General features: G+C 29.2%; 1 protein-coding gene across 2 annotated transcripts; it reads right to left on the reverse strand.

The window, feature by feature from the left end:
• Positions 1–3718: 3718 nt before the first annotated feature.
• LOC101497317 (uncharacterized) lies at positions 3719–9448 on the reverse strand. Of its 2 annotated transcripts, none has more exons than XM_004505650.4 (5): positions 9272–9448; positions 7593–7703; positions 7076–7170; positions 4949–5210; positions 3719–4698 (listed from the first exon to the last, which is right to left on the reverse strand). In XM_004505650.4, exons 4-5 carry the CDS (start codon positions 5139–5141, stop codon positions 3944–3946), a joined length of 948 nt encoding a protein of 315 aa, XP_004505707.1. In that variant the 5' UTR covers positions 5142–5210; positions 7076–7170; positions 7593–7703; positions 9272–9448; the 3' UTR covers positions 3719–3943. The 2 variants fall into 2 exon arrangements, with proteins under 2 accessions (XP_004505707.1, XP_004505706.1); XM_004505649.4 differs by having other exon boundaries at positions 4949–5196; positions 9272–9411.
• Positions 9449–12421: the final 2973 nt, after the last annotated feature.

Consider the following 12421-nt stretch of genomic DNA (forward strand, 5'->3'; position numbering starts at 1 on the left):
ATTGAAAGCATTTTTGTCCTTTCTTTGACATTTCTTCATTGATCTTGGATGGTACATTATCTGTCTTGAGTCTTGAGTGTAGCTAGAGGAGGTTGGAGAAGTTTTGAAGCGAATTGCAGACTGAAACAGAGAGGATGCAAGGCTGCTGTTGATGTGCAGAAAACGGAGAATGATTAACGTTCTTGGTTTTATCAGTTTGAACGTTCTTGAGCTTCAATAATCATTCTGGAGTTCCCGTTTTGAATGTTCTGTATTTCCTTTGTTCTTGTCTTGTCATATACCCAGTTTGATCAAGTTTTCTTGACATTTGAATTTTGGAGTTCTTAAGTCGTCATGACTTTTGTCCATGTTTAAACTCTTTGATCTTTGCGATCAAATATCCTTTTTGAGTCTGGATTATTTGTACTTGTTCCTTGCCATGTACTTGTTAGATATGAATGATTTCCAGAGCAGATTCTTTGTTAACGATGTAGATAAACTTTGAACAACATGTTGTGATAGATAGTTCGGTGAAGCTGAGGATCATTCTCTGTTTATGATGCAGAATGATCTTGTTGTCTTTTCTTGTATTTGCTTGAGTCTGCTCTTAATTAAAACCACTCAAGAACACAAGTTAAATTAACATAACATTTAGAATCATAATTAACATTCTTAATTAACCTTTGTTTATTTTCATCAAAACTTTAAAATAGAGAGTTTGTCTCAATATTAAGTCTATTACAAAAAATATATATAAAAAAAGGGATATTATGGTATTACATATTCAACAAAATTCATATTTTTTATTGTTTATTATTCTTTTTAGAGATATACCAAATAATTTGTGTATACACCATAACATAAAGTAGGCTTAGACGAAAGCTTAAAATAAAATTTTTGACAGACAATAGGTCAGACTCTAGCTTTAATTTTTTTAAGTAGACCTGTCATATTTAAGCAAACTCGGTCCGACTCAGTCTATTTTCACCTCTAATTATAAAATAGAATTAAAATATGATGTCATATAAAATCAAAAAATTTAAAATGTTATATGCTTAATATAAACAAAATATATTTAATTTTATTAATATATTAACTTGTTAATCTATTAAAAAATATGTCTAAATATTTATTTAAAATGTTAATATGAACTAAGTTTCTAAATAGGTTAATAGTACTAAACTTTCATAAATATCAAACTCAAACCTAAAAACAAAAACAAAAACTATGATAAATTACATCAAACTTTAAGTCTTTAAACTTTGTTCAGAGGCTGGTCTCAATCCTATGTATAGCCAAAAGTATATGAAGTATATAGGATAGAGTTGACATTTGATTGTACAACATGTTTAAATGTCTAAAGTAAATCTTAAAGTGAAACTTTTTTTAATAAAAAATAACACAACTTATAAAATAAATAAATAAATAAATAAACCAAAGTTCAAATAAGATACAAAGGAATAAGAATTAAATTCACATACTGATAATTATAATTATATATATATATATATATACTTAAATATCAATTATTTTGATATAATTCAATTCTCAGTTCTCACCTTCCTAACAAAATAAAAATAAGATTTTCTTAATCAAATGCAGTTTTAGGATTTTTTTACCAATATATCCTTTTTTTAAAATTTTGAACCAAAATACCTCCTTCTATAATTTATATACCAAAATGCCCTACTTTTTTGAGTTACTTGGAGGTCTGAGGGAGCGACCAACTAAAGGAACATTTTTTTCCCCCTAGTAAGAGGTCGCTGGCTGGGGATGCGACCTCCCAAAGAGTTTTAAAAAAAAATTAATTCTTTTTCAGTTTTATGTAATTGTTAATATTTCAATAAATAATAAAATTAATAAATAATTATATTAAATAATACATTAATAAATAATAATAATAAAAATACATTAATAAATAATAATAATATATTAATAAATAATAATAATATATTAATAAATAATAATAACAATAATAATAATTATTAATTATTATTGTTATTATTATTGAAAATTGTTATAATTAAAAATAATTAAAATTAAAATAGTAAATTAATATTATTATTATTATTATTATTATTATTATTAAAATTAATTAAAATTAAAAACAGTAAATTATATTATAAATTTAAAAGAAAATACATTTAATAAAATAAAAATTACATTAATAACATGAAACAAAATACATTAAATTAACGAAAAAAAATACATCTTATTGATGTCCACCTAAATGACCTCTAATTCCACATCTAGGATTTCGTCGAACTCGTCTAGCCCTCTGAACGAGTTGAGGTTCTTCCGGTTATATAAATTTACCATTTAAAAAAATATGTAATTGGTTGGACAATTTATGATTAATCAATTTATTAAAATTAATTTGATACTTACCAAATTTGTGACTTACCAAATTAGACAATTGGTGATTAATCAAACAAAATACATTAACATAAAATCAAATCAAATCAAATTGAATTAAATAAAATAAAATAACATAAAACAAAATACAATAAACTTACAAATGCTTTAAATATATTGGATTTCAGCTCTATGATTCGTTGATAGTTCATGATAAAAATAAATTTTGGTTTGATTTAATTTTATTGTAATGTATTTTATTTGATTTTATCTTATGTTACTGTATTTTATTTGATTAATCGCAAATTGTCCAATTTGGTAACAAATTGATTAATCGCAAATTATCCAATTTGGTAAGTAGCAAATTTGGTAAGTATCAAATTAATTTTAACAAATTGATTAATAATAAATTGCCTAACCAATTACGGATTTTTTAAAATGGTAAATTTATATAACCGGAAGAACCTCAACTTATTCAGAGCGCTAGACGAGTTCGACTAAATCCTGGATATGGAATTGAAGGTCATTTAGGTGGACATCAATAAGATGTATTTTTTCCGTTAATTTAAGGTATTTTATTTCATGTTATTAATGTATTTTTTTTATTAATGTATTTTTTTTTAAATTTATAATATAATTTACTGTTTTTAATTTTAATTATTTTTAATAATAATAATATTAATTTACTATTTTAATTTTAATTATTTTTATTGTTATTATTATTTATTAATATATTATTATTTATTAATGTATTTTTATTATTATTTATTAATATATTATTTAATATAATTATTTATTAAAATATTAACAATTACATAAAACTGAAAACGAATTTAAAACCCTTTGGGAGGTCGCATATCCAGCCAGCGACCTCCTACTAAGGAGAAAAGGGAGTATTTTGGTTCAAAATTTTAAAAAAAAGAAACATATTGATAAAAAAAATCCGCAGTTTTACATTGAAATAAAATAAATGGCAGATGCTTCTATACATTTTAGAAGAACGTGAACCACTTGTACTCAAACCAACACATACATGATACACACGTTTGTTAAATATAACAGTTATACTATGTTCTCTAGTTTCCTCTCTTCCAATGAAATAAAAACAAATAATTTTTGCATTATATCGACTTTTCTTCTTCTTCTAAACACATCTACCAAATACTACTTTGATTTATATAGTTTAACTATAACCACTTTATGTGAGATATATTATGTTCTCTAGTTTCCTCTCTTCCAATAAAATAAAAACAAATAATTTTTGCATTATATCAACTTTTCTTCTTCTAAACACATCTACCAAATACTACTTTGATTTATAGTTTAACTATAACCACTTTTTGTGAGATTGGGTATCTTGACGTTCATTTTGACTTTCAAAAAAGAATCAAAATCATGACCTCATTCTTTCTACTTAGGGATAAAGTACAATTAGTGATGACCACTACAACTTAGTGGTAAAAATAAGATATTCTCCAAAGACAGATAAAAAATGGTATTACTTTAATTAATAAAAAAAATAACAATGACGCTACAGCTCGTCAAGACAACAGAAAAGAGAAAATGGCTTCATTAAGCCACCGCGACTCCATCAAGTCATCGGCTAAGTTCACTTTTCTATGATATCTTCTTCGTCCACTTGAGCATACCATTCAGGCCACCGCTTCGTGTTGCTCAGCCTGTAGTTCAGGAGAAGTTCCTCATCTTGAAGAGCCCTAGTTGCTACCAAAACAACAGTTTTCAGAATAGGAACATGTGATTCACTATTTCTTGAAACTCTAGATTTGAACCAAAAACTGTCAAATTTCTTCATATTTACTTTTGCATTTCCATATAATATATTAGGAATGTAAGCTCTCATGTTGTTTTCAATCAATGGAAAGTCATAAGGGCAAATCATGACATTTGGAAGCATCCCTTTCGGAGGGTGATTAGCGAAATGTGCCAAGGCTAATGGATTTCTACGCTCGAGTGCGTCGTCACTATTATCTAGTTGAGACCCTTCCTCAACTACTACCATATCAGTCTTGTTATCTACCATTTTTCTACCATTCCATAGTTCTTTCTCGTCACCTCCACGACCCCAAGGTTGGGCGTCGATGACAGTTCCATCATGTCTTGTAATCAAATAGGGGTTCTGCTCGTCATGATATCCAGGAATATAATGATGATAAGCTGAAGAATAGATTACACCAGGATACAAGGCTAGCACGGCGCCAACATCTACTACACCGTCTAAAAATAGACCTTGGTCGGCTTCCTTGTGAGATATTTGGGAAGGTTTAACATCGAGCTTGAAGCCAAGTCCATCCTTTAATTTTTGAGAAAGTTCGGCTTGGCTAATCGGTCTTTGTTTAGGGATAGCTGCACAACATATCAAGAGCATATGAATAGAGTAAATATAACAGTTATAAAATTTGACAGTAACATTTCATAGTCGCTATAGAATAGGTTATATTTCTATTCAACCCTGGATCAAAAGGAAGAGAAATAGTATGAGATGAACAATAAATAGAGCAAAAGATGTTTCTAAAGGACAAGTAAAACAAAGAAAAAATTTAAACAGAAAATTTCACAAGGATTGTTAGTTGGTGTGTCACACAATCACACCTACCATTGGCGGAAATAAGCTCACTATGTTGAGGTGAAATGTTTGCTTGTTGAGAGAGCTCAAAGTAGTCGTCATTCACCTTGTTTTTATTTGGAAGAAGAACTTCATCCATAAACGTGCAAAATGTTTTAATTTGAGAATGAATATTTTCTTGTACTAGCATTTGTTGATCAGCAACAGAGGCTTTACTGGCCATTTCAATAATCTCTTCTGCATCTGTTTCACTAGCATTCTTCCCCAATCGATTGTAGCTGGAGATTCAAGTCTTTGCATGAGCAAAACATGTTACGATGTTAACAAGGAAAAGAATCATATACACAACAAAATTGAAAAAATACGCATCAAATTTATATAAATCTACAATAACATCAAACAGATTACAAATTATCTGTGAAATCTTAAAATGAAGAGCCGACAAGAGTCAACCTTTATCGTAATTGTTAGAATATTAGAAAATATCTTATAATATCTATTATATTATATTAGAGTTATTCCCTATGATCAATTTATAATCATAGAGATATCTTAGAATATCTCTCATTATTATTATGATTTATACCTGTTTTAAGATTGAGTCTATGTTTTTCTATAAATAGAGATTAGTATTGAGTCTTTTGTAATCAAGTAAACATAAAACTATTATCAATAATATTAAAACCCTTATTATTTTTTCTCCTCCTTATATTTAAAATCCCACAACTTCAACAATAATTAACCTCCAAAGACAATCAGGGTTGATCATTATTATATTCAATAACATCATAAGGGATATCCAGTAGTTCTATAAAGGGGCAAACTTCAGCTGGGGAGGATCTAGGGAATGGTCAGATTGATTGTTGATCAATGATCATAACATTCTGATGCAGTTGAATCTTAGGGGGGTTCACGGTTAAAAACATGAAAAATTCAGAATGGTTTTTGTATTTCATGTTGCCTTGCCTAGCTGCTAAACTGAGGCATATAAAGTTGAGTTTAACAGACGAGGATTGAGTGTGGCTGCAGTAGAACCAACCGTGAGAAACAGGAGCAATTAGAGAACTCGGCAAAATGTCATCAAGTAGATGCCAGTTGGGAACCGGTTGACCACTTCTACAAATTTCTTCCAGAGCTTGAACTTGAGGACAGGTTCAAAGCCGAGAAGAGTAATATTAGAGAAGTGGTGATGTGGATGATTTTGAGGGACAGTAATATCAGAGAATGAAGGCAGCAGCCAGATCAGATTTTAGTTTTTTCGGGATGTATTTGGGATTAAGCTCTTATAATTTGGGATCTATTTCCTTGTTCGTCAGGACCCTAACATTCATGATCTCTTTCCTTCATTATTAACAGTCTTTGAAAAAACTATATTTAATAAAAAAATCAATCAAGTATTCTTTCATTTTTGGTATCCTTAGAAGGGACTCGGTCAAGGACAACTCCATTTCACTGCATTCACCATATGTCTATCACAAGAAGGACTCTTCCATGTCTAGACTTGTGACTATAGTCCTATACAAAGGTTCATATCACATTCTTCATATTAAAGAAAGCATATACCACTGATTGTCTATGTTGGAACTTGGAAGTAACAGTCATTATATTTTTTTCAATATAGGGCAACAGGTCGAAGTTTTATAATTAGTAACATAGCTTGACGTGGCAACTAAGTTTTTGGAAAACAAATTAGTATCTACATATAAGACCGCCGCCGAAGACATCTCCACTCACCGTTGACTATATTTGAGGCATCTGAACATTTTTTAATAAAAGGAAGCTGCTAGTGCTAGCTGAACTGAATGTTGACAGACCCATTTGACAGGCCTGAGCCACCTTTGAGTGTTACTATAAGTAGGGGGTGTAATTAGTAAACTTATAATTTTGCATTGAACCATTCTCAGTAATAACCAATATTTGTGGCTCTTTATTTCTATCTCTCTTTAATGTATCATAAAAGTGACAATGGGGGAAATTTAGAGTTTGAGTTTATCAAAAACATTGGCTCATGCGATAAACAAAGTACAAACAGCACTTTGTTACATTAACACGGCAGAAAATATAAATAAAAAAGAAAGATAATGCTGAAAAAACAAAAAGAGAGGCAAGTTTATTGCACCCTTAATTATTAAATACAGAGAGCAAAATAATACTTACCTTGTATAAAGGAACAAACGATTAAGATCAGCTTCAAACTGTAGTTGTCTTGGATCCCTAGCAAAAGTGGGACTTCTTGCAAGGGTTTTCACAGCCTGAAAACAAAATTTAAACCAAGATTTTTGTGATAAACTTCACAGGATACACATCAGGTAAAAACTAAACTTTAGATTAGCGTAAAACCATGGAGAATTGCTAAAACTGCAAGCATAACCTGCAATAAATAAAGATATAAGACTTCAATAATATAGGTTTCTTCTAGTACACTTGATTCTACTTTACTGGCCGGAAAGAAAAATAATAGAAAAGATATTATGCTCCGAATGAACTTCGTCACTCGGTCAAGACCACAAGTCATTTATCAGGGCAACAAGATTAAAACTTCATTTTTTAAATTGTTGTCATTTTCCATATTTTGTACTTTTAGTAAATGAATAATAATAACTTACACATATCGTGGCGTATTAACAGCAAAAAAGTATTCACTTTTCAATTCATACACAACGTTAGAAGATACCTCTTGAAATTTCTGAAATAGAAAAGCCATCTGATTTGGAGGAAAAGGAAGCTCTTATTGACAAGCACACATGGTTTTCAAGCACATTGAGTTTTAGACGCTGGAAATGTACTGCAGATAAAAGAGTGGCTCAAAATCAGTTATAAAATGGCTACTTGAGTAAGAAAATAAGTGACATCAACAGAAAAATAATTTGGGTTGTATAAATCTAGGGATAGCTCAAGTGGAAAGAAATAAACCGAAATAACAATGACAAAAATAAGTTAACTATACTTGTATGCAGAAACAAGACATTTCTATAAACATCTTATAAGCAACCTATCAATATGACAAACTCACAAACCTCTTTAATAACCCTTTTCTCTATTGATACAATTAAGATCCCACTTGTGTTGTCAAATAGTGGATATCAGCATAGCATAGCGGAATTTGAACAAACGACTATGGTTCCATGATATGAAATTTAGTATAAAGTGTTGTTAAAAAGGCTATACCAGTGCTATAGCCCTTTAGTGTAGCGGATTTTGGACAAAACGCTATTTTCCATGATGCAACATTGGCTGCCGCTTGCTACAACTCAAACATTTCGAATTACTGGAATTGTTGTTGATGCATGAACAATAGGTTACTCGATCAGTGGAATTTGTTTCTAGTAAATGCAAGGTAACACTGCCTAGTACCTACAATATATTCACAATGAGTTTGACCCTTCACTTGACCCGATTACGGCAGCAGCTCTATAGTATCATGTTTCCCTATCTTAACTCTCCCAAATTCAATAACACAAAAAAAAAATTCCCATCACGATGACAGCCTTGTCAAAGTGAGCACTTATAACTTACACTATGTAGGAGGCCTAGGGAAGAAATTTTGATTGCCAATAAACTCTTGAACGGTTGCATTTAGTTAAATCACTTCAATTGAGAGAATATTTATTCCAAACTCATTCTCACTCACTCACTCACTTCCCTTCCTCACTATTCCCTCCTCTGTATGCATACTCCCTCGGTCCTGAAATATAAGCAGAAACGTGTCGAAGAAAGTTGATGTTTGAAGTGACTTATTTGAGTTTGTCTACTGTCATAAGCACTTGTGAGACTGTTTGGAAAAGTTTATGGTAACAACTTATGACATGTTCATAAGTTGTTTTCAGCTAATTTTCATAAGCTAACCAGGATAGCTTATGAAAAATAGCTTCTAACTTATATTTTACAAGTTGCATTTTATAAGTTATTTATCCAAACAGGGCCTAGTCCAAAATTTGAATCAAATATATCTAACTATCTTTGACCTATTTTTGCTTATATTACGGGGGACTGAGAGAACATTTCATCTTTGTTCATCGTCAATGTAGTGTCATCATAAAATTCACACAATTCAAAACCTAAAACTTCAGCAAAATGAATCCAATGCGATTCGCCTAAAACAATAGCAGTAGTATTGCTCTGAAACCACATTCATTAAAAGCATCATTTTCACCTTTTGTAGTTGGTAATGGTCTAATGGATGTAGATAAACAAAAATATAAACCCAATTTTTATAATCAAAAATAAAAAAATCAACAGTTAAACACAACACCAGGGACAATAAGAACGTCACAACAAATTTAAGAACTAAAAGTGAAAAACTAGAAGTTAAGTATTAACTATGAAGATGTGAAAAAGAGTAAAAGACGGAACCTTTGAAAGACAAGAGCTCAGGGAACAATCACCACCATCGCCGCCCTTCACGGCAAAGGTCGTCAAATGAAAGGGGCGAAACCTACTGTTAAACGAGCTTAAGAATTTTTTGTTAAAATTTGGATTTACTTTTAGGACCTCCTATTTTACTCATACACCTTCCTTCTTTTTTCTTTTAGAAAATATATCCCTTTCTCCTTTACTTGTTCTAGCCTTCTAGGCTTATTTTAAATAAATAAAAAATATCCAAAACTTTTTGAAACTTGATTTCTGTATCACATATTTAAAATTTTGATTATGGGCTTTAGTTATATTCTGAAATTAAATTTCGCAATTCATTTTTTACATGAAACGCATATTGCAAAAATTAAGTTCACAACTTTATTTTTTTATTTTGTGTACTTTACTGAAATTCAATTTCTTAAATATATGTATATATTTTCTGAAATTTGACTTGAAAATGCATTTTTTTACTGAATTCTAAAATCAATTTTTTTTTTAAATTCTAAAATGAAATTTTCGTAACGTTCCAAATACATTTTGAAATATGTTATACCAATAGATTTAGCATAATTCGTTGGTTTGTGTTATATTTGAGACACTAAAATCGATTTCTAAAATCAATATGTTATGAAATTACCAATTTATATTAAATATGAATCTCACATTTTAATATAGATGAGGTTTAGTTAAAAATGATAATATTTTTTCTTGTTTGTCGAATATAAATTTAATGAAAATTTTAAAAGCGATAAATTATTGAAAACAAATGTGAAATGGTGGAATGATGAACTAATTAATGTAGTTTTCCTCTCACATATAATTAAATAATCTTTGTTTTTTTTGTGAAGAAATCACTCATGTTCGCATAGTTTGAATTATTCAATTAAAAACAGATAGAATGTATTGATGAATGATTTCACAATAAACTGAATAAATATGGTAATTAGTTACTTATTTGGAAGTTGAATATTTCTCCAAAAGTAAAAGTTTTTCTCTTGTGGGCTTGCACATTGCTTACCTTAAAGAATTCAATTGCACTGTAAGGGTATTATTTGTCATACAACTTGTGTCAATTGCAACAGTGAAATAGAAAAAGTGTGGCATCTCCTTATTATGTGTTCTCTTATCGAATAGTATAGGCAGAAATTAGGCGTGTGATGGTTGTATTCATCTCCTTATTTATACAATTAATTCTATTAAATATTTGTTTTACCCTTCTTAAAACTTAATTAATAAAGCAAATATTATAGTTCGTTTTCTCTTAATTCTTTAGAGTATTCAGTATTTTGTGGAGTTTTTTATCAGAATATCATTTTTATATTTTTTTATTCTTGAAATGTCATAGTCTAAAATAAAATTGTCTGAATGTCCTACTTTTTTGTTTCAACAGGAAGTCGTTCCATGGAGAAGCAACCTCCTGAAGAAGAAATTTTTTTATTTCAATAGGAAGTCGCTTCTCGGGGAAGCGACCTCCAACTCCATTTTTTTGTTGTTGTTATATTTTAAAAATTGTTTATTATTAGAATTTTTAATTTAATTATTTAAAAAATAAAATACTAATATTAAATTAAAATAAAATACAATAATAAATTATAAATAAAATTTATATTTTAATTACTATTATTATTATAATAAATAATTATTATACGTATAATTAAAATTTATTATAATTAAAATGATTAAATAAAAAAATATATATTATATTAAAATTTTCAAAAAAAATAAATTAAATGATAATAATAACAATTAAATAAAAATGAAATGAAATACATTAGATTATTAATTTAATTATTTAAAAAAATACTAATAATAAATTAAAAAAATACATTAATAAATTATAAATAAATGTTACATTTTAATTATTGTTAATATTATAATAAATAATTATTATGCTTATAATTAAAAATTATTATAATTAAAATGATTAAATAAAAATAATTAATGTAAGTTGCGGTTCTTCCGGTTGATCCTCATTTTGATCATTTTCTTCAATGTAAGTTGTAGATGAGTTAGAACCACTCACACCTGCTTCCATTAAATTTTGAGATTTTTGATTATACATCGAATCAAATACAGCATAAGCTGATTCAAGAGTTGTGCACTGAGTTCCAAACAAATTATAGATAAGCCCATGTCCGGTCGGATAATCGGGTGTTGGTATTTTTGGCACCGACGGAATGTAATACTGAGATGGTGGTGGATCACAAAATGAAACTTCAGTAGCGACATGTATGGGAGGTGATGATGAAGACGGTCCTGTTGTGTGTGTGTTGTTGTGGGGATGATTGGGAGGTCGATTGCACACGAGGATATGATGGCGGTTGTAAACGGAGATCACAGAGATATTGTTCTACAGATATAAACAATTTGGTGTGTTGTCTAAACCAAATCATATATTTTGTGCTATGACATAAAACACGTTGTACGATGTTACCTCGCAACACGTAATTATGACGCTCGTTCCAATGGTTAATTTCTTCTCTCCAAACCCAGTTTCAATTATCATCAATCTCACACCTCATGTGGACCTCATGATACAGTTTCATGTTATGTGGTGGTTGTTGTATTTGTTGATGGAAATCGAACTGGAGTGCGACTCTATCTGTATAATGTTTTTCAACAATATGATAACAGAGTAGATAAGTACATGCAGTCCAAGTGACCATATCTTCTTCTGAAACTTCATGTTGGAACCCGAGACAAGGTTTCCAATAAAACTGACATGTAAAAAATAAGCTAAATTAATTATAACAAGTATAAAAAATAAAATATTTAAAAAATTCAAATAAATGTGATTTAATATATTACTTCCTCAACCATCGTGTGATCAATTGTTTTTCGATATCCTTCTACGTCGTTATGAGGAACTTTAGCAAAATTTAGACCACCAGAATTAAACCTATCGAATATAATAAAAATAAAAAAATATAATAAAATTATTAATATGGTAAACAACTGGTTTTAAAAAAATAAAAAATAATATAAAAATAATATAGTTACCTTTGTGCAAGTGGAAATATCTATGGTTTGGGAGATTCAGGAGCGACACAAGACAAACGATACCATGCCCAATTTTGCAATAATAATGCACATCCTCCCATAGATATTACACCAGGTTTCGTTGCAAGACATAATTCTCTATATAAA

This window comes from Cicer arietinum, chromosome 6 (assembly GCF_000331145.2).
Source record: "Cicer arietinum cultivar CDC Frontier isolate Library 1 chromosome 6, Cicar.CDCFrontier_v2.0, whole genome shotgun sequence".
Classification (NCBI taxonomy): Eukaryota; Viridiplantae; Streptophyta; class Magnoliopsida; order Fabales; family Fabaceae; genus Cicer; species Cicer arietinum.